At 44.3% G+C, this 22,196-nt stretch overlaps 1 protein-coding gene across 3 annotated transcripts in view; it reads left to right on the top strand.

Moving 5' to 3' along the window:
• The window catches only part of PANX2 (pannexin 2), a 44,401-nt gene extending 23,045 nt beyond the window's left edge, over positions 1 to 21,356 (top strand). For 2 of the 3 annotated variants that reach the window (XM_080393991.1, XM_080393993.1), the window contains one exon: positions 4 to 21,356. In XM_080393991.1, coding sequence (XP_080250117.1) covers positions 4 to 365 — 362 coding nt within the window. In that variant the 3' untranslated portion in view covers positions 366 to 21,356. The remainder of the gene's footprint in view (positions 1 to 3) is intronic. The other variant, XM_080393994.1, reaches the window with a different exon arrangement.
• Positions 21,357 to 22,196: the final 840 nt, after the last annotated feature.

Raw genomic sequence — 22,196 nt, 5'->3', positions numbered from 1 at the left:
TAGACACCTCTCATCCTGCAAAAGAGATCCTATACTCATCTGAGACATGCAGAACTGTGCCTACTGCTGGGGCTTTTGTCACATGTAACCACAACCATATAGCCACAACCTCTGCTGCAACAGGTATGACTTTGAACCAAGTCAAGCCAGAGCCAACACCTGCACTGAACTGCAACCCAGCCCACCCTTTGCTGCACATCAACACGCTGTACGAGGATCACGAGGAGGAAGTTTCAAACATAATAGACAATGGTATTCACTCACCAACTGACACTGGGGAAATTCTCTCCATCCCTACTCCAAAGCAGATAAGGTTGGCAACATTTGATGAACCAATGGCAATTGTGAGCTCGGTGGAGTACTGAAGACCCTGGGCTGTGCAGCTGTGCCCCCGTGGCCAGGCCCGAGACCACTGCAGTGCAGGCCACGGTCCCCCACAACGATGCAATTCACTGCATGAGCATGGAGAGTTTTCACACAGACTTATAGCTTTTGGTAACAACACCAAACAGTTTTTCAGGATCACATCATGAGCACTGTCAGTCATTTGCAAAATAGAATAAAGAAAATCTGGTGGAAATAGATGTTTAACACCAAGACAAGCATTAGCTCGAGCTCTAAACTATAGCTTCCTGATTTAGGTGGGGATTAGCACAATTTTTGAACGTTAAGAGTCTGATGGCATGCCACAGTAATTTTAGTGAGTGTTTAAATTCTTTGTATTCGGAATCACTGATTAAAGTTAAAACAACATGGAGGTGAGGTATACTTTTTTAATGGCAGCAGTTAAATGAGAGGTTTTTTCTAAGCAGAGAGGATTTTTTTTTCAATTCAGGATTATGAAAAAGTTATATGCAAGCAAAATTTTCATTTGTTTGTTTCTTTAGCTCACTAGTGTTGGGCTTGATGGAGACTTAGCTGAAAGGGCCTTATGACCACCAGCATTTAAGTGCAAAAAGATTGGTACATTCAGTCTCTTGCATTTATAAATGAAAATACCTGAGGTATGCCCTGCCCTTTAATGAGCTTATATGTTTGATGGAAGATTATGAAATGAAGAGTTTATTTTTTTAAATATATTTTACCATGGGAAAAATTACTTTAATAACTTTTCAAACCAGGTGTTGCTTTTAACAAAACATGTAGAAGAGAGTCATTGTAGCTGCTTATTTTTTCATAGTGTATTTATGAACCAGGTTAGAAACTTTCATGGGTGCTTCACTGATACGAAAAATCTTACGAAGGTCATTACAAAATATCTTACAAAATAGGAAACCAGCAAAACTGTTTTCAGTTAACGCACAGTTAAAGAACTATCAACGGAGGTCTGCAGGCGTGGCTAGTCCTTGATTCAGCAAACATTTAAGGCCATGGATGACACTGGAACGACTCACACGTCTAAAGCTAAGCACACACTGAAATGGCTTTGCTGGATCTGGGCTTTAGTGCAGGCAGACAATAAACCTGCAGTATGTGCTATCACTCTTGATTCAATATTTGCCATCCTTGGCTCAAAGCACATCTTCATGCCCATCTTCCTATAACTATGGTATGTGTGATTTAATAGAAAACTCTAGTATAACTAAAACATCTATTAAAAGTGTATCATGCAATAACCATTCTCAGCAAAATTATAGTGGAACAAAAAGTGACTGTGTTAAAATAATATTCCTGGCTGCATTCAGAATTATGGACTATGTGTGTTTGCTTCAAAACTATGTATAATGGTAGAAAAAATATGCAGCAAAAATATGGGACTGAAATCTTGACTTTATTTTTAATTTATTACCTCAGACATGGATCTATTATACCAATATTTAATGAAAATAGCTCTGAAAATAAATACCTATTATTCTGAATAGTTTAATGTGTACTACTTCCTAGCTTAGTCACGTACAAGTGGGATTTTATTATAAGCAGTAGGCAGGACATGTAAAGCTACCATTTCCCCCCATACGTGATTTCATTTATGCCTAACCTTTTTGGCCTGATGTCATGGTGTAACCCCAGCCGGTCACCAAGCCCCACGCAGCCGCTCGCTCACTCCCCCCTCACCCAGAGGGATGCGGAGGAGGATCGGAAAGGAATGTAAAACTCAACAGTTGAGATAAGAACAATTTAATAAGTAAAGCAAAAGCAAAACAAGGAATTCATTCATCACTCCCCATGGGCAGGCAGGTGCTCAGCCATCCCCAGGGCAGCAGGGCTCCGTCACATGTAGCGGTTACTCAGGAAGACAAACGCCATAACGCTGGATGTCCCCCTCTTCCTTTCTTTTTTCCCAGCTTATATACTCGGCATGACGCCATATGACTAGTTCAGGTCACCTGCCCTGGCTCTGTCCCCTCCCAGTTTCCCGTGCCCCTCCACCCCTCTGGCTGGCAGGGCCCAAGAAACTGAGAAGTCCTTGATTTGGTACAAACATCACCCAGCAACAACTAAAACCATCAGAGTGCTGTCAACACTTTTCTCACACCAAATCCAAAACACAGCCCTGCACCAGCTACTAAGAAGAAAATTAACCCTAACCCAGTGAAACCAGGACACCTGAACAGCCAAATACCAACAGGCAGCAAGGCGCAGGGCACGTACGGCAGGCAGGGGAGGGGGTGCTGGGGACAGTTGAAGGACCTGGCTGTAACATCTCGAGGTCTCAGCACAGGGTGGTGTGGAGCTAATGGCGGCCATGGAGCTCAGTCCAGGGCAGCTGGGAAACGATGGCTGCTGCTGGCTTGTCTGCTCCAGCCCTGGGGACATCAGTGTCCCCCTAGCAGAGCTGTCTGCGCGAGGCAGCTGTGGGATGAGCAGGGATCTAAGCAGTTCATACGCTGCCTGTGGCTCCAGGGCCGTAGGTTGGTCACCTCTCTTCCAACCCACTCCAATACAAGCTGCAGGGTGTTTGGCACCACCGCCTGCATGACTGATAGACTGGTGTGACTTTTTAAATAACAAATCTGTACCTGCATAGCCAGGGCCTCATTCCACCCCAGGTGCAGAAGGAATCTTTCTGCAGTGAGGCAGCCTAGGAGTGGAGCATCACCTGTGACAGGACTGCAAGCAAGCTGTCTGCCTGGCCTGATGGACAGCTGCCATCCATTCGGAGTCACCTGAAAGCAATGGAGACTTTGGAGGTGAGCCAAATACCCCACTATATCCTATTCACTTAGATGAATACTGTAGTTACAATTAATTTTTCTGGAAAATTAAAAGCATTATACTTCAGTACTTGTTAAACACCAATAAATAATTAGAAAAAATATGGAAAATTGCCTTAAGAAAATCAGCAACCTATTAACAAAAGCAGAGTAAAAGAATAGGACCCTGAGGCCAGATTTAGGGAGATATAACTCCCTTATGCCACTGTACTTTCAATGGCCGGGAGGTAGCGCGGTGGATTTCTTCCTGGTTGCAGCAGCTCAGCCCACAATGTTACAAATGCATGGGGAAGTCCTTGCGGTTGCCTGTTCGCTCTCCGCTTGGATCACACATCGAGCAATAAATATCAACCATGCAGGTCTGTAGCTGAAACGATCCATACCAACATATGTATACACCAGTGTCAGGCAAAGCAGACTACGTCTAAAAACCGAGGATGTGAACTTTGTGTAGTACATTGGAAAGAGCAACATTCAATAGCTAGAGGGGTCTTCATTATGCAGCAAACGGAGGGCTGGGTTCTCAGGCGGGTACACGTACCAGTCTAACGAGGGTGGTGTTTCCTAGGATGGTTTGCCCGCTAAGGTTCACGTCCCCTATTCCTTCAAGAGCAGGACTTGAGTCTGTGTGGAGACACTATCGTTCATGATACTGCTGGTTTCTGTTGATTTAGGACCTGTTGGTGCCCTTGTAGAAATCAATATTAGATTTGATTGGATCAACTTAAAGAAAGAAAGGAAAGCGTATAGCTTTCCTCACGCCTGGGACAAGCTAAACCTAGAGAACACCCACTTCACTCAACTTTACCTATTGTGTTACAGGAGCGTTGTGCCATCCTCTTTCACAAGCTGGAGGCTGCAGATGTCAGGCACCCATCCCCGAGTGTTAACACGCTAACTGCTGCTGAGGGCAGGATGGGGGCCTAGACACGGTATTTCACTGACCAAGCAAACAGAGAGCGCGTGCGGCTTGGTCTTGGCTGGTGTGGGGTAAATAACTGATGCAGGCACCTAGCAAACACTGCCTTGCTGAACTGAAGGGAAAATGTTAGTGCCCTACCCGCCGAGAAGAGCTTACCTAAAATGAATGAGCAAAGATGAGGAAGAAAGCCTCATTTTTAAATGTCCCTTTAGCCTGAATCGCATTAGCATTTCCATCTGCCTTGTCTCTGCCTAATGGTTTTTCAGCTTGACAGATCAGATGACTCACATTCTCCAAGGCTGCTTTCCCATTTACTTTGCTGGGAAAAAGACCACATGCTGAAAGCACAGAAACTCCTTTCTTCAGCGAACTCTTATTCAGAGTATGTTTGACAACCGGAGAGGCAAGTGTGTCAGAAACATCTTTTGGGCTATATTTAGGTTGTGCAAACCCAGCAGATCAGCCATATCTGTCTCACAACCAGCTGAAGTGCTTCTGTTGGGATATTTTTAGCACAATAATGCTTTCTAGTATTGACATTACTAACGTTTACCTGTACTGAGTAAATGTACGCAAACACACACGGATTATATACACTTAACTGTATACCTACAAATTCTATGTATACCTGTAAATTATCTGTTGCATAGAAATGTTCATCTTCTCGGTTTTGATTGTAAATAAGCTATATTTATTTCTTTTTTCTAAATTTCCCATTATGATGCATTAGACCCATCCCAGCAACGTGTGCATCTTTCTTACTCCACTGGGATTTTCTGATACTCGGCGCGCTGGTGAAGATGCTCTATTCCCTGCAAGTTAGGTGTGCTGGGTAGTTTATACTTTTATATTGACAGTGAGTCAGGCCCTGATCCTGGGAGCTTTTTTCTGCACAGTGCTTCCTATGACTCCTTAGCACCAAACCACAGGACAGAATTTATCTCTGTGCTGGGGACGTGGTTAGTATAGCTGACAGCCGTTCTGCACACCCTTTGTAGCTCCAGAGCTGGCTCCCAAAGCCAGCATTGGACGCTAAGGCAAGCCGAGCAGAGCTGAAGTTCCTCTCACTTGTCGCTGGTTACCAGCCACCAGGTTGTCTGCCAGCAGGGACAGTGCTCACAGGCTCCGTGTCTGCAGGAGAGAGATGCTGCACTGAGGGCATTTCATCTCTAGCTTTAAGAAAGCTTGTCACTGCCCTTTCAGGCTTGCATCAGAAGGAGCACTAATGAAAAACCAAGTCTGAGGGCATGAGCCCAGGCTCCTAAAGCCACTGACTCAGTGAAAACTGGAGACAGCCTTAAACACACCTGACCTAGCACTGCCTAGGGGAAAATTCTTCCCTTCATATCACAGTCATAGAAGAGTATTAATAGGACTAGTGAAAACTCCAGCCTTAACCTTTTGGTCAGAGGGTCCCAGAAGCTCTAGAGGTGCTTATCATCATTGTCCCCACCTTACGGATGCAGACACTGAAGCACAGGAAAGTGAAACGATTTGTCCCAAAGCTACTTAGGCTGTGTCTAGACTATCTAATCTAAAACTGAGAACATGCCCTAGGTAGGGTGCTGCCTTACCTGCCAGCACAAGCAGGTGAGGATGGTTTTGGGTGCTGCAGGAAGGCTCTCTGAATTGTTCTCCTAGAAGAAAGCACTTTTTTTTTTTTTTTGATTCTACCAGAAACATTTTGGAATATGTTTTGCTGTAAAGAAACAATGGGTTTTCTCATTAAAATCGTTCTGCTAAAATACAAGCCACAGAGCACACTGGGAGTTCTAAACAGGACAATTATTTTTCAGACACCTTCCAATATTTTCTGACTCTTAATGAGGAGTATTCCACTCTGTCTGTAAACTGACTGTAACTAATGGGAAAACATTCTGTGCACAATTATTTACAAGCAACACATTTTCAGCTTTTCCTATTCTCTGAACAGTTTTAAAGCATTTCTTAGCTATTTTGCAACATTGTACAAACAGAAAAAATTATGAATGACTCTGCTACACCAATAAGGATTTCAGGGCTCGGCAGGTCAGATTCAAAGAAATTGTGGCCTGCCAGTCCTGTTCTCCTCAGTGGTTATTGATGCTTCTGCCTTAATGCTTTACTAACTTGCTGTTTGTTCACAGAATGAATTTGCCCAGAGTCAGAGCAGCTGAAGCTGAAAGAAGTTGTTGGGCCTCCTGCTGGGTGTCAAGAGCAAAGAAGTTTACTGACTGTTTTGGTTCACCAGAAATAATTTTGCTTTATACTCTCAGGCCTCATAGCATTCACCACTCTAGCTTTCCACAAACACATCCAGGGAGTGCACAGAATACAATAAATCCCTGGAAAAGGAATGCATGATTCACAAGGAAAATCTGATGTCTTGCATGAAATGAGACAGAAAACCGCCCCATAACCTGCGTTGCAGATGCTTGCCTGTAAAGAAAAATTGCATTGCATGCTTAAAAGATTAATACTGTTTCCCTCTTAGAGCTTTTATACTATGTCAATACATCCATGGCAGTTCACCACAGTTACTGCTCTGGGATAACAGGCCTGTGCCCAGACCCTGGAGCACACAGCACAGGAGACAGATGGGTACATTTTGTTGCTGAGGGAAAGAGCTTCTGAGAGCAGTTCAGGAACTTCTTTTGCAAAGTGATGGATGTGTTCATCCATGCAAACTTGGAAAAAAGGATATGCCACAATGGGGGCTAAGAAAACCCTGCACTCTTTGTCCTCTGTGTACAGTCATGCGGATTTCACGTTGACAGTTTTATCCTGTTATTGGAAAGGAGTGACTGGATGTAGAGAAGAAATTAATAGCCTGGAGAAGAGAAGGCTGCAGTGAGACCTTATTGCAGCCTTTCAATACTTAAAGGGCACTTATAAGAAAGATGGATTCAGACTTTTTAATAGGGCCTGTAGCGATAGGACATGGGTAGTGTTTTTAGACTAGAAGAGAGTAGATTCAGCCTAGATGTAAGGAAGAAATAATCTAAACCAACAGAGCTGAGAACCTGAGGAACCAGGTATTCCAGCAGAGCAAAGGGGTGCTTCACATGACAACAAGAATGACAGAAGAGTCAAAGGAGCTTCTGGGAGAAGCTTTAAGTATCATGAGAATGACTCCAAGGCAGTGTCAGAGAATATTGTAACACCTGGGAAGAAGACATGGAGCGAAGGGCCACAAAGATAACACAGGTGCTGAAGCATCTCTCCTATGAGTAAAAGCAGAGGCACTGGGACGATGTATATAAGCTAGGAAAGTGGTGGCTGTGAAAGGACTGGCATCCAGCACCCCCAAGGTCATTGCCATCGTGCAGACTCCTGACTCCAGCCCCCCTAGCAGCCTGGCTGCTCTCCTGCAAACTCCTCTCAGACCATATGAAATCAAGGGACTCTCTGCCGTGAAAAGCAGCATCAGCCTGAGAAAAGGCAGCAATAAAATGTATATGCAGATAGGTATTTTCCCCTCTATACTCTAAACCAGGGGTCCTCAAACTACAGCCCGCAGGCTGGATCCGGCCCCCCAGTATTTACAGACCCCCCCGCCGGGGGTTGGGGGGGAACCAAGCAGACGCAGATGGCTGCCTGCCACTTCATCCGCGCGCCGGCCCCCTGGTTAAAAAGTTTGAGGACCCCTGTTCTAGAATCTTTGCAAAAGCCTGTTTAACTCTCTTTCCCACAGATTTGTCAGAATGTCCCACAGCAGCAGTCAAAGTATTTCTCTGCAGCCCTGTCTTTACTTATAAGAGTTGCTGGCTTGGCCTGCCACTACCTAATTTGCTCCAAACCATATTTCTACTCAAGTGCTGGGGAGGCCTGGTCTCCTGCCATAAGTCCTTTTGTTTTAATGAACGCTTACATTAAAGTAACCACAGGATGGGAACTGAGGGCAGATCCAAGAGCGAAGTCTTGGAAAGAGTCACTTGGACCTAAAGCAAGAGATATTTCTTTTCCTTATTTTCCCTTTTACCATCTAAATGCAGGTTTATGTTACACTGCAGCTCTGGGAAACACTAGAGGGCTGGCAAATGAGAGATGTCCTCCGCAAGCATGCTCCTCTTTTTCCCAGCAGACCAAGTATCTCTTCTGGAGGTTCTGGCCTGGACTTTATGCAGTTATAATTAAAACTTTATGTTTTTATATTGTGCTGGCTTCCTCAGCAAATACATACTAAAATTTTCACTGCAAATGGAAATTTGCATTTTGACTTTTACCCTAAGCAGTGAAACCAAAATCCATAAAAGATTATCCAATTTCTGCAAGTTTTGAGCTGTATAATTAAGTTTTGTAAGTCGTGTACTGAATTAAGATGTCTAAATCACCAGTTTTTTTAAAAACTGTTTCTTGTTTGGGCTAACAGTAATTTGCAAGATACTTGATGACAGGTTTCATGTGCAAAATCAAGGCAGGAGACCTCTGATGAGGTAACTTGATAATTTGTTATGTGTTACTACCTAGTATTTGGGCAGCGGGACCACTGGGGAGCTGCTGTCATAGACCAGTAATACAATGACAGCTCCGGCCAAGAAGCCAGCAAGCCTACAGCCATTGTGCTGCTCTTGCACAGGCAGCTTTGCCCGCTTGCCTGGGCATAGGGCTGCCCCTGCTTGGAGGGCTCCTGGGCAAGTGCTGAGCAGCCTCAACTTTTTAGGCATTAAAATGCACCCTGTGCTCTGGAGGGCTGGCCACTTCTTTGTTTCTGCAGGCCAAAATATTACCCACTGAGAAATGAAAGCCCAGGGATCTGCTGCCTTGGCTGTACAGTGCATGGGGGCACCAGAGAGACCGCTTGACCCGCTGGCTTCTGCAAGAGAGCAGGCGACGAGCAGAAAGTGCGTGAGTCAGGGCCCAGAGCTACCAAAGACAATGGTCATTCTCCAGAAATTCACCACAGCCAAAGGCTGTGCAGCCAGCGCTTGTCTTTTGTCAGGCAGGACACTATAACTTATTTCTGCTCCCCTCCCCTTCACCCAGAGTCCACAATCTGCGACATCCCTGCCTGCTGAGCCCTCCTCTGAAATTCTCCCTCTTTCTCTACCATATACCTCTTTGCACATAAAACCTGTTCTTCTAAAGCCGGTTCTTGCAAACACCGTGCCTAGGTTTCACTGGTTACTCCTTTGTTAGCCAGTAACGCAGGGCCAGAGGGGCCAAGCGGTAAACTGAAGCAGCTGGTGCCGGTCTCCTCACTGCTCCAGTACATGTGGTCTGGGAGCTGAAATTCAGGCGACATTTCGTGGGCTGCCCTGGACCAAACATTCCTACCAGGCGTGCGTTGAGAGCTGTCATGTGTCTGAGCCCTTAGTTCTGTACCAGGGCTTAGTTTGTACCGCAAGTGAGGCCTCTGGGGCTGTTTTCTCCCGGAGAAGCTGCGATCACAACAGATCTACCCTGCAAAACATACCAGCGCACAGCTGGTGGGTTCGTCAGGGAATTTGCTCCAAACCCACACTGTTCCTCCAAGCCAAAAGGCCAGAGCTGATGCCCTTGTTTTACTCTCTTCTCCCATACTGTCCCTCCCGCAGCCACCTTACGCCGAGGCTATAGATCGTATCTTGGCTGTGCAGCACCTCGTCCGCCTCTGCCTGGCCTGAGCACCCCCCCGCCTGCAGCACACCACCACAGCTGCCACAGAAGAGGCTGCAGAACCGTTTCCCCTTCCAGCAATGAAGAAAAGAGGGAGGACCGGCAGCTGCTAGTACTGTTCACCGGATCTGGAGAGCCAAACTCAGTGGAATTTACCAGTTCATGTGCAAGGTGAATTCTGCCCAGAGGGTAAGATTATGCATATGAGCCATCATGATGTTCAGCTTCGCCCATTGGACGTGGTAATGTTCAGCTACCATGAAGTAAGATTCAATTATGGATTTATCATGTGTTAACAACCTCTGTGTGGCAACTATGCATGTGCTTACTCTTGCCCCATGCTAAATGATAAATAAATCCCCCATTCTTTCTGAAAAACAAGCTTTACCTTACCATATGATACACATATGCAAGACTTGTATGTACCTTAACACCTCCTAAATCCATGTCCTAACCTTCCCCCCCCAGCTTCTTGTATTCTGTGGAGTAGACTCCACATTAGGAAACTCCTTAGAGACGGGAACACTTATGTCTCCATTGCAATTTTGAAATTTTAAATGTTCATTTACTGCTTTTCCTTAGGAAGCCAAAGACCATGTCACATGATACAAAATGTGTCCAAATAAGTTATGATTACGTTGAGCAATCTTATCAGGTTCAGAGTAAGAAATGACTACACAAATAGCTAGTTTTAACGATGTTTCCTCTGCAGATTTGTAGCAGCAATAAAGCCCCAAAGCATCTGGCTGCTGAGGAGCATTGTCAAGACTTGTTTAGCATGGATAACTGATACATACAAAATTTATGGCATAGAAGTTTCTATATCTGAATGCAAACTGAGAATTTAATGGTATCATTTCCATTTTCTTCCCCCTGAATGTTAATCAAGCAGCAAATGTATGAATAAGATAACATTGATTCTGCTGGCAGGCTGGCAATCAGCTAATTGACTTGCTCTGTGCGCTAGGTAATGCGTATGTGCTGGTCCAATTATCTAGTACTCCTGGAGAAATAATTCTTAGTATTTAGCAGAACTTTTTTCCAAAGATACATTACCTCCAAATGTCTCTGTTAAAATATCTTCCTCTTGATAGCTCCTTTAACTGCCTTCTGAACTGTTGACGTGTATCCACCCTTGTGTTGATATATTAAATCCTTTCCTTTTAATTAAAGAGTTCAAAAACAAAAGCTTTACAAATGAAATGAAGGCAACACTCCTCTACATTAGCCTGTACCATTTATTTTGTAATTACTTGGGTTGGGCCAGGACCTGTTCCTGCCGTCTTGCCAAGCGTGAGTCCTGCTGGACAGTCAGGATGGGCTCGCTTGTCTTCAGCAAGACAAAGGCAGCAAATGTCTTGGCCTTTGTCCTCAGAAAGGCTGTGACTGAAAGGCCACCTACCTGCCGAGTGCTCTCCACCACAGCAATTTTGATCGGCTGGAGCCTGTGCTTCAGTGGCATAACTGAACCACTAATCCCAGGCCATAGAAATTCAGATGGAATTTAATGTAAACTGCTTTATTCAGACATAACTGGCACAGGACTTTTTTCATAATCTCAATTATTTTCATAATTTGTTAAGGTTAGCCAGAGATCTGAGAGACCATTACTTTAGTACACGTCAAGAGAAGAAGAAAATAAATAAAAACACAATTGTGTGAAATATTTTCTCAAGTAGTGCTCTTTCTCTGTCTCCTGCAAAAATGTTAGTATGAAAACACCTGATGTGTATACAGAAAAAGGGATGTACAGGACTGGAAGAGAGAGGACAGCAGGTGTACGCGTGAAATTACTAAATGAAAACTCAGTGATAACAACCAGATTGCATTTTTCCTGTCATAAAAGCAGCCTGTGCAAAATTAGAAGTTCACCTCTTCTGTTAGACTGTTAAGACAGGTAAAATAAAGACATGCGATATGCCGTCAGTGTCTGGGGAGCGCGACAGAACTGTCAGACAAGGTTTAGTGGTGGACTTGGCAGTGTTAGGTTTACAGTTGGACTCAATGATCTTAAAGGTCTTTTCAGACCTAAATGATTCTATGATTCTATAGCTAAACTGTCAAAATCAAATGCCAGGCTGCAACACTCCTCTATCAAATAAGTTTTTTATTGACCTTCCTGCATCACCTCTCAGTTCTTTCCCCCTTCAACCCAGTGCTGAACAGTGTGGATAACAGATGCTGCTTTTGGGAAAGGGGGTTGGGGGTGGAGAGCTCAGTGGGTTTTGATGGGGTATTAAGATTGTCACCTGTCTGGTGACAAATATTCATTTATTATGAATATGTCTGTTGCCAGCTGAGCTACCATACACAAAGAGATTCATCTGAGCAAGTATAACTGCTCCTTCTCCGAGGGGTTTAATGTTTACTAACTCAAAGGTAGTAACACAGGCTAAGGCATACCTGGACTCTGCATCCCCATCCTCAAAGCATCTCGTTCAGTCAATAAATGGCATGTGCAAGCCTGCAGAAACCAGGCTCCTGCCAGGCTGCTTTGGGACTCTCAAACAAGGATTAAATACCTGTCTTACATGCAGGAGCCACTCCAGTGATGTTCTGGCTACTACCTGAGGCTGCATAAAAAAAAAGAGACAGTCCTCCACCTCTGAGACTTTGAGGGTGGAATATATGAATAGGCAGGTACAACAGTAGTTACAATTCCACTCCCTTCCCATGGCTGATATGAAGCAAGGAATCCAGCTAATTAAGTTTCCAATAAAAAATACAATTAAAATGTACTTGGCAATTTTGGATCGGTGGATAAAAAAATTAAGTAGAGGGATTTTCTTCCCTTTTCTTAGGGTCCAGTGTTTTGAGGTAGGGTGGGGTTCATTCTTTCAGCGCCAGCTCTGCTTTACTGTTAAAACTCTCCTGATCATTAAGAATCTTGCAATAAGAAAGATTTTCTAGCCAGTAGGTCTGACACCATACTGAGCTGGAGAGCAAGCCGAGGATCTGCAGTATGAATTGTATTGAGCTAAAAGGTGCTGTTCAATATTCACTTGCTGCCTGACGGGAGCCTGACAAGTCTGCTCTGCTCAGCCGGAGGCTGGCTGGCCAGTGCTCTGTCCATGTGGCAAGTATAGGTAACGTAGCATTTCCACATACAGTACATAACAAGCATTTCTAATTAGCTTATGCCAGCTCCTTCCCCCCCCACACACACCCCTCCCCAGAAGACTTTAATACTGTTAACAGGAGCTACCTTCCAGTACACACATGCAAATGTCTCCATTATTAACTTCAAAATTGCCATTGATCACAATCAGGGGCTGAGGTAGAAATGAAAGGTTCAGGAAGGAGCCACTTTCTATTCCCTCTGGTAAAAAAGCTGATATTTCATATGTGATTTAACCAGTCCTGAATAGACTCACAAAATGTCCAGTTCTGTTGGTTAATATTATCACAGAATCCATTACTAATATCATTAGAGAAGATAAAATATTACAATATGTTAACTTGCTTATGAGCGATTTTAACATTCAGTACCAGTATTTGTAACAATCTCAGCCATTTATCCTGGTAACTAATATCAATAACAGGCTTCCTAAATGAACTACAAGAACAATTAATCAGACAATACCTTAATTGTAGATTGCATTAATTATACATTCACCCAGTGATACCAATTAAAATTCAAGCCTTGTCTGAAGGTAAACTTAAGAATCAATAAATAAATTTTTAACATCTTAAAGCTAAAATCACCTTGTCATGTCTAACCTCAGCCAGCAACACACCTTTTACGTTTTTTCTTATTAAGAGAGAATCATAACATTGGACTTGCAAATAACTTGCAGACACGGTCATTTATCTCATTTTTTTCATACATACCCATTTTTTCTTATTACCCATTTGTAATCAACCAATGTACTTACACATCTTTGCACATGTTGTACAGTCTTGTCTACCAAGAGGTTTATAATCAGTTTGTCAGGAAGAAATTAATTTTTTTAAATTGCAACATCAAATGCAAAACTACCACAACGGCAGATGACAAAAATAGAGACAATATGTTTCCACAAAGCTTGTTTAATAGGATCTGAATTAATCTCAGTGATGGACAGGGAGTAGAAATTCTTCTACTAAGCCTTCTGCAAAGAGACACCCTCCTAGCAGTAAGCAGCAATGTTTATTCTTTCACTATCACAAGTCATATGTAGCTGAAAACATTCCTTCCTCACTTGCAAGCCTTCACTCACAGCTTTGATAAATAACGTATTAAAATTGCACAGAGAGAACTTGGAACAGTTTTCCATGTACCTATCATGTGTGCTTTGTGTTTATGCTAATTTATTTTATAGGTTTAGAGTGCTCTCAGTGGTACTGCAATGAAATCAGTGCAGTTATTGTAATTGGATTTACCTTGCCGGAGGAAAGGTCAGGTTTCAAAGAAGAAAGAATTATTTTACCTTTCCCTTCATCAGCCAGACTCCTCTCTGATGTATATGCATAAAGCTTCAATTTCCATCTCCTTTGTTGACTAACAATTTTACTGCATTCTGTCTGGAAAAAAAAAAAAAAAAAAAAAAAAGCCAGAGTAAGCTTCAGCTGAAAGCATTTTCAAGCTGCATTTAGAAATCATTTCACTCTTTTCTGAAGGGCAATCACCCCGAGTGAAGTGAAATGGCTTTCCTAATAGGAAGCAGTGACGATTTCAAAGTAAAATTTCAGGGGGAATGGAGAGAAGTCAGGCTGTAATTACACCTGGTGAAAATTACCCAGGACTGAAGGCTAATAGAGCATCTCTTTTTAAGTCCCACGGGAATGCTTAAGGGACTGAAGGTAGCAGAGAATTCCCATTATGGGACAGGAGTGGGTGATGTGGAACAGACAGACAAGAGCAGATACGCTGAAAGGCCAGAGATGGTGTACAGGATTTGGGCAGTCACAATGCAGATGCTGAGACTGGCTCTGTGTGAGCTACCTCCAAAATGCCAAGCAGGGTAACTGCTCACTGAGACGTGGTGCTGCAGCTGTGGGTTGGGCTGCTTTGGGGCCCAAGCCCATCTCTGCGGCCTCGCAGGTCCCTGCTTGCCCACATCAGCCCAAGCCAGCACTCAGGAGTTTCAGCATCTCTGTACAGTCTCACGTTCTCATGCTCTAAAGTATCCGAGTAAGTACATTTATAGATATCCAGGGACCCCAATGCTTCCCAGGGAAATTAAACAGCTTTTTCTAGGAAAGCTTTGTTGAATCACTCTAAAGTCAAACTTCCTTTTTTGAAAATACTGACTTTGCATAAACCAAATTTATACCAATGTGCTAGGAGAGCAGTTTCACAACTGGCATACGTGGCTCCAGGTGAGGTAACTGAGCGCACCTGGCAGCACAGCCGTGTGCTGGATGCATCCACAATGTGCAGCAAACACATTGCTGCTGCAGCCAGTTTTTCCCTCAGGTCTCTGTATCTCTGGCTGCAAGAAGGATTAAACATTTTTTACTTGTATATTTTCTGATGGGCAAGGTCAGACTCTGAAAGGATGGGTATTGGATCACGTCACGCCTGAACACAAGCGTAAGTGACCCATGAAATTAAAGGCCATTTTCTGGCATTTGTTCAGGACAGCTCGAGTTTCCCAAAGGTAGATCAGCCTGGAAAGTCCTAGCAACAAAGAAAAGATATTCATCTCTAGGTGGAAGAAATACCTGAAGTAAAAATACACAAACAGGAAGAGCCTAACATGAGTCCAATGAAAGAGAAAAGTGGTGGTGGTTTGGTGGTTGGGTTTTTTTTTCACATCAGAGAACAAAATACAAAACAAGGAAAGAAAAATAATTCTATAGAGGTGCTATATCTTAAAATCTTTAAGGAACTGATATCATATAACATCAGTGATTGGGGCAGCTTATAGGGAGCATCAGGCAACAGTATCTGCAAGTATCTCGAAGGATCTGGCTGCTGCTTAGGCTTTGGCAAGAATTTCAGTCATCCGAGTCTCCATGAGGAGGGGCCAGCCTGTGCAGAATCACCTCTTTCCACAGCTGTGGTCACAGAGAAGCTCCTCTGATACTTCCCCTCATTATAGGGTCCAAGACTGTTTACTCTGAGATCTTGGAGAGTACAAGTCTGCTGCCCTCCAAGTCTGAATCCATCCAGATTTGGTGACGCACTGAGCAAGGGTCTACATAAGACAGCTAGGGTCTGCCTCTGTTCTACAGGGTTTTGGAGGGGCTTCCCAGAACTCGCAGAGGGTATGACATGGTACCCAGCCACCTAACCTACCCCTTGAAAATCAACTTGCTAGCTTGATATCCACTACCTTTTGGATTTCATTACGTCCACTGCACTGTTAAAAACTTGTTGGAGTGCCTACAGACATACAGGCACTCCTGTCTTTTTAATAACACTAATAAAGACATTTTCAGAAAATCAATATAACAGCATCAAGCTTAACAGCCCATTAGATAAATACCAAAAGCTGCGCAGTCACTGGGTGACTAAAAATTGCTCAGCCTGCTGGTCTCTAAAAAAGGGAGACAAGAGTTATTTTTTAAACACAAAATCTGCAGATCACTGATGTTTGCATCACGCAAAAAATTAATGTCAACTTTCTAATGTCTAATACAATTATGTCAAGCACTGACTTCTTTTTTATCCTGTGAAAAGTGCCCTCTATGAAAATGTGAGCATGCACCATTTTAATCTGAATGACAACCAGCGCTGTCAAGCATTGCAGTGATTTCTCCAACCTACCCCACCTGCCTGGTATTTGGAGCCTTCAGTTATATCCACAGTATCACCACAGGGTACAAGGTGGAGATTTGCAGGAGACGGAAAAAACAGCTCAGCATGAGCCTGCATAGTACAGTTCTTGTTGCCAGAAATGGCATTAATAATAGTGACATATCTGCCCTGTATTTTCTTCCAGTCAACTTTATAAACACGTAAAACAATCTGCCCAGAAATTAGATGCCTAGAAGCGAGGTAAACAACCGACTTCTTGTCTGTTCTTTACATAAGGGGCTTTATGTGCCCTACTTAGTGGGGAAAAAAAAAAAAAAACAAACCAAAAAAAAACACACCACCACAATGATTTTGAAGCTGGTAATTGCACGTTTTAAATGGAGAAGGTTGTTTAAAATACAAGCAATAAACCAGGAAATCATTACAAAAGGGCATTATGAAAAGTTTTCTGGCATTAATAAGATAAACTTAAGTTACACAATATTGACATCTTCTCTAGTGTTCTCTAATCATGTTTTCAGAGAGATGTTCCACTCAACTATTGAATTACTCTATTTGTTCCAAATTTTAAATAGTGAGATAAAGTATTTATCTTCTCCCACTTCTTACTTCTTACCAAAGAAGTGCTAACTGGATTTCACAATTTAGCTTTACTCACGCTCATTGAACGCAACAGGACACTGTCAGACAGTAAAGAAATTAGGAATATACTGCCTTGTACTTTGAGCTGGTTTCATTTCTAAGCATCCCAGCTTGATAAGTCTGTCAGGACAACTCTGATTTTCAGTAACCTCTTTATTCCTCCCAGGGAGATCTGTGGCCCAGAACAGCCAAGCCTTTCCCTCTTGCATTCTCAGCATCTTTGTAGACCACAACAGCTGAAGTCTAAATGAGACATGGGCATGTGCCTGATCTTCTGCCATTTCTGACAGAAAATGTCTCTCACTGCTCTTTCTGCGTCCTTTACGCCTCTGGCATAGACCTACGAGTGAGGTAGAAAATGTCCGTATTACCAATCCCTTTTCCTAACAGGGACTTGAGACGTTATTAGCCAACAATGCACTGGTAACTTAGTACTTACTGTCTTTCCAAGTTATTTGTCAATTCACAAAGCCCTCTAGCTGCTAATCTCATTCATGTTAGAGATACAGCTCTGCCACTTGCGTCACTAGACAAACAGCAAGATTAGGAGTGTGCAGGCTGCCGTTCTCACATTGTACATATTCTGGCCAGATGGAAACTGGTTTAGAAATGATTGACCAGTTCCAGATATCAGTGATTTTTTTTTCCCCCATGTACTGCCACTGTAAAGTCAGTAATCTTCACTGAGCATTTCTTAGAATCACAGAATGGTTTGGGTTGGAAAGGACCTTAAAGATCATCTAGTTCCAACCCCTCTGCCATGGGCAGGGACACCTTCCACTAGACCAGGTTGCTCCAAGCCCCATCCAGCCTGGTCTTGAACACTTCCAGGGATGGGGCATCCACAGCTTCTCTGGGCAACCTGTGTCGGTGCCTCACCAGCCTCATCATAAAAAAATTCTTCCTTATTTCTAATCCAAGTCTACACTTTTTCAGCTTAAAGCCATTACCTGTGGTCCCATCCCTACATGCCCTTGCAAAAAGTCCCTCTCCAGCTTTCTTATAGGCCCCTTTTAGGTACTCAAGGCCACTACAAGGTCTGCCCAGAGTCTTCTCTTCTCCAGGCTGAACAACCCCAACTCTCTTAGCCTGCATTCACAGGAGAGGTGCTCCAGCCCTCTGGTCATCTTTGTGGCTCTCCTCTGGACTCACTCCAACAGGTCCACGTCCTTCTTATGTTGGGGGACCCAGAGCTCTAGGTAGTACTCCAGCCAGGGTCTCATGACAGTGAATTAGACGGGGAGAATCACCTCCCTCAACCTGCTGGCCATGGTTCTTTTGAGGCAGCCCAAGACATGGTTGGCCTTCCGGGCTGCAAGTGCACATTGCCAGGCCATGTTGAGCTTCCCATCCACTAGCACCCCCAAGTCGTTCTCATCAGGGCTGCTCTCAGTCCATTCTCAGCCCAGCCTGTATTTGTGCTTGGGATTGCCCCAACCCACTTGCAGAACCTTGCACTTGGCCTTGCTGAACTTCATGAGGTTCGCACAAGTCCACCTCTCAAGCCTATCAAGGTCCCTCTGGATGGCATCCCCTCCCTCCAGTATGTCAACCACACTACGCAGCTTGATGTCACTGGAAAACTTGCTGAGGGTGCACTCGATCCCACTGTCCATGTCACCAAAAAAGATGTTGAACTGTGCTGGTTCCAGTAGAGACCCCTGAGGAACACCACTGGTGTCCACTTGGACATCGAGCTGTTGACCGCAACTCTCTGAGTGCCACCATCCAGCCAATTCCTTATCCATTGAGTGGTCCATCCACCAAATCCATGTCTCTCCAATTTAGAGACAAGAATGTCACGTGGGACAGTGTCAAATGCTTTGCACAAGTCCAGGTAGATGACAGTTGGGTAAAGTGCCCAGCAACGAAATGACAGCTATCTAAAGTGCCTGGCACTGAACATGTGAGAACAGGTGACTGTACCACTGCTACCTCTTTTGCATGTGTACACAAACGTATACATGCAAGGTATGAATGTCTTCAGGGAAATGTTTGTCCTCACAGGGTCAAGCTTAATGCCAGTGTTCAACTATAACGTGACTTCATGAATTTGCTTGCAGCCCGCTGCTGCACAAAGGACTTAACTGAAAGGAAACCTTCCTGCAGCATCTGTAAAATTCCTGTTTCCAAAAAAGCATTGCCCAAGCAGGCAGCGTACTTCAGCCTAAGGTACCTCCTGAGATGATACCTTTGGTCTCCTGCTTTCCAAAATGTGCCCACATGAACAAAAGTGCTCAACTATAACCTGAAGTCACACTGCTTAGTAAGTACAGTACCATGTTTTGAGCATCCAGTCATTCTACTGAAGCTTACTGTAAACAAAATGTAGCTGAAATGTGCCAAAAATCAGTGTAGCATATTTTCAAGATCAAGTTTCTCTTATCAGGTGAGAATTTATAACACATTTGTAATCAGCTTTTATCCTGACCTCTTCAGAGTGCGTAACACATTCCCATGATGCAGAAAATAAAAACGCAGGACTGTGTTTAGCCACATTCTAGTCCAGAAGCTGCTGCATGCCAAGGCAAGGCCTCGAGAACACTTGACCGGTCCCGCCACATCTGTTACTACTTAGTGACTATTGTTTAACATTTGGTTACATTTTTCAAGAGGTTTCATTCAAACCTTCTATGAACCAGTGGTTTGACTGATGTACACAATGAGTACAGACACATCCAAGTTGGTAACCACAGTGAGTAAATCCCAGAAGCGGCATCCACAGATGCTTCGGTTAGCACTGTGGGAGCCGTCACTGCAACCAGAAGCAGGCTTAGCTACGCCAGCGTGTGCTCTGCCCCAGCTGGATGGACCTGCCAGGAAGCTTCACGACCCAAGCTGGCAGGCTTAGGTGGTGCTCTGCTGAGCTATAGGGACTCACCAGCCGGGATGTTTATGGGTTTCTGCTCCTGGCTATGCCATGGTTCTTCAGTCCCTTCTAGGTGGAAAGCTTCCTCAAGAACGGGTGAATGAAGGACAGCTGCACAATAGGGACTCACACCACTTCATCCCAAGTGCCTCCACTCAGCACAGCTCCCAACCAGTCAGCCCAGCCTGAGAATAAGAAATAGAAGATGATGAACAATGTATGAAATCTCCAGATATAAATGGAGACTGACTTGTCCTGAAATGGCTGCAGAAGGCAGCGAAAATCACCACTGCTTCTTGTCTGTGACATAGTGGGACCGAAATGAAACACTCATCTTCCTGGCAAGTACAGATAGATTGCCAGGATCTGTCTGGAGGTGCAATGAAGTGCCTGCCCAGCAGCAATATTCTGCACATGGTTTTTGCTTCTATAATGGTTGTTCTTTGCCCCACACTTTTGCCTCAAACCTAAAGTGTGACTATCACGTCTCAGCTCCTACAAGTGACCGCTGTGTGATTAAACCCAGGAGTGCAGGATCTGCAAATGTAGAGATCTGTGATAGCCAGAGAATTGCATATTTAGCATCCTAAAGTCATGTCATGAGAAGGTTAAGGCAGAATTTTGATGCCCCACCGAGCCTTTTCTTCTCCAAGCAGAACAAACCCAGCTCCTTCAGCCTCTCCTCATACATCATGCTCTCCAGCTCCCAAACAGGCTTGGTGGCCCTCAGCCAGATTAGTTCCAGCTGGCTGAGTCTTGTTTGAAACTGGACGCTACTCCAGACACAACCTCACAAGTGCTAGAAACAGAGAATTAATCTTTTCTCTGGACCTGATGGCTACAGTTTTGTTTACTACGGCCCAGAATGTGGTTGACCACCTTCGCCACAGAAGCACCCTGCTGACTCATTTGACTCACCCACCACCACTGCCAGGTTCTTTTCTGCAAAGCTGAAAATGGAACAAAGTACTAGAGCAGTGGACTTCAAAATTAATACCAAGGAGAATAATTTCATGTTTTATTCTTGTCCCTAGTATCTGTGCTTTTATGAATTGATAACCTCAGTTACATTCCCATTTCTGATTAGCTCCTTATTTCTGAACATATGCTCACCCACACCAGCAAACAGCTCCTACACCAGCTATGATCACTCACGATACTAGCACGGCGCAGCTGACATTGCGCTGACCCATTCTGCATGGAATTATCTGTTTATACAGACTACAAAAATACAGCACCAAAAGCTGTAAAATCACTGGCGGGACACTGCTTCCAGAAGCCCAGCATGGATTTGAGCAGCTGTGGTTGGATGGGCGGTGAAGTCTGCTTTCTCCTTGCTAACCAGCAGATGGGGATGAGTTCTGCACAGTGTCTGTCTGTTGCAGCTCTCTCCAAACTAAGCTGCAACAAGGTCTTTTACCATCTCATACCAGCATACTCTTCACACAGTCCCTCTGCTGCCTTCTCCTCTCTTCACCCAGAGCATGTGTTCTCTCCCCTCTTGCTTCTTCCTCTCTCCTTCCTCAGCCACTCTCTCTTCATTGACTCTCAACCACTCAACAGAACCAGCCACACCTGCACCTTATCTACATCGGCCAACCCACCGCCCCTGAAGCCAGCCCACAGCTGTATATTATCAATGCTAATTAACCCAGCTTCATTCCTCTACATCTGTCCAAGGCAATTCCTCTGTAGCAAGATAATACAAACACTTCCTTTTCCTCGTTGCCACCTATGTGCACTCAGTAGGGCTGCACTGCTCTGGCTGAATTAGGACAGACTGAAGAAGAGCGTTTTGCTTTGACCAGCACTTGTCAGCGACAGAATAAGAAGAGGCCGTTTCTCCCTTTCCTTCTTTTTTCTTCTTCTCCTGCTACTGCATTGTATCACAGCCGGCTGCTTTCAGAGATGCCAGCTGTTCTGTCAGATCAGCTTTATTGAATGAGGTGTCGAGAAGCAGGTAGGAAAACTCCCCCCACTTTTAACTGCAGAAAATTTCCCCCGAGAATAAAAAAATCTCAGCTTAGTCCACTCAGTTGTGTAGACGTCTGCTTTCATAAGTGGCTTGCTTGGAGTTGCATCCCAGGAAACACCACGTGTCACAACCAGAGAGCCCTACAGGTCCCCTTTCTACATCCTGACCTCAGCCATCTCCCTTAAACGCTGCTGCAGCTCTCACAGGCCGCTGCTGCCATATGCCTGGCACTTCTGACTCGCCTCTGTCCCTCCCCAGCTCCTACCCTGCACAGAGACCTCTGGCTCTCCCCAACAGCAGGTTTAAAAGCATCTTCTTGTCTCTGAGAAGGATAGCGCTATGCCATGGAAGAACCACAGTGTCGTGAAACA

Source organism: Falco punctatus, assembly GCF_963210335.1.
Source record: "Falco punctatus genome assembly, chromosome: 6".
Lineage (NCBI taxonomy): Eukaryota > Metazoa > Chordata > Aves > Falconiformes > Falconidae > Falco > Falco punctatus.
Note: the sequence above shows the minus strand (reverse complement) of the source record. Positions and strands in the feature narration are given on the sequence as shown.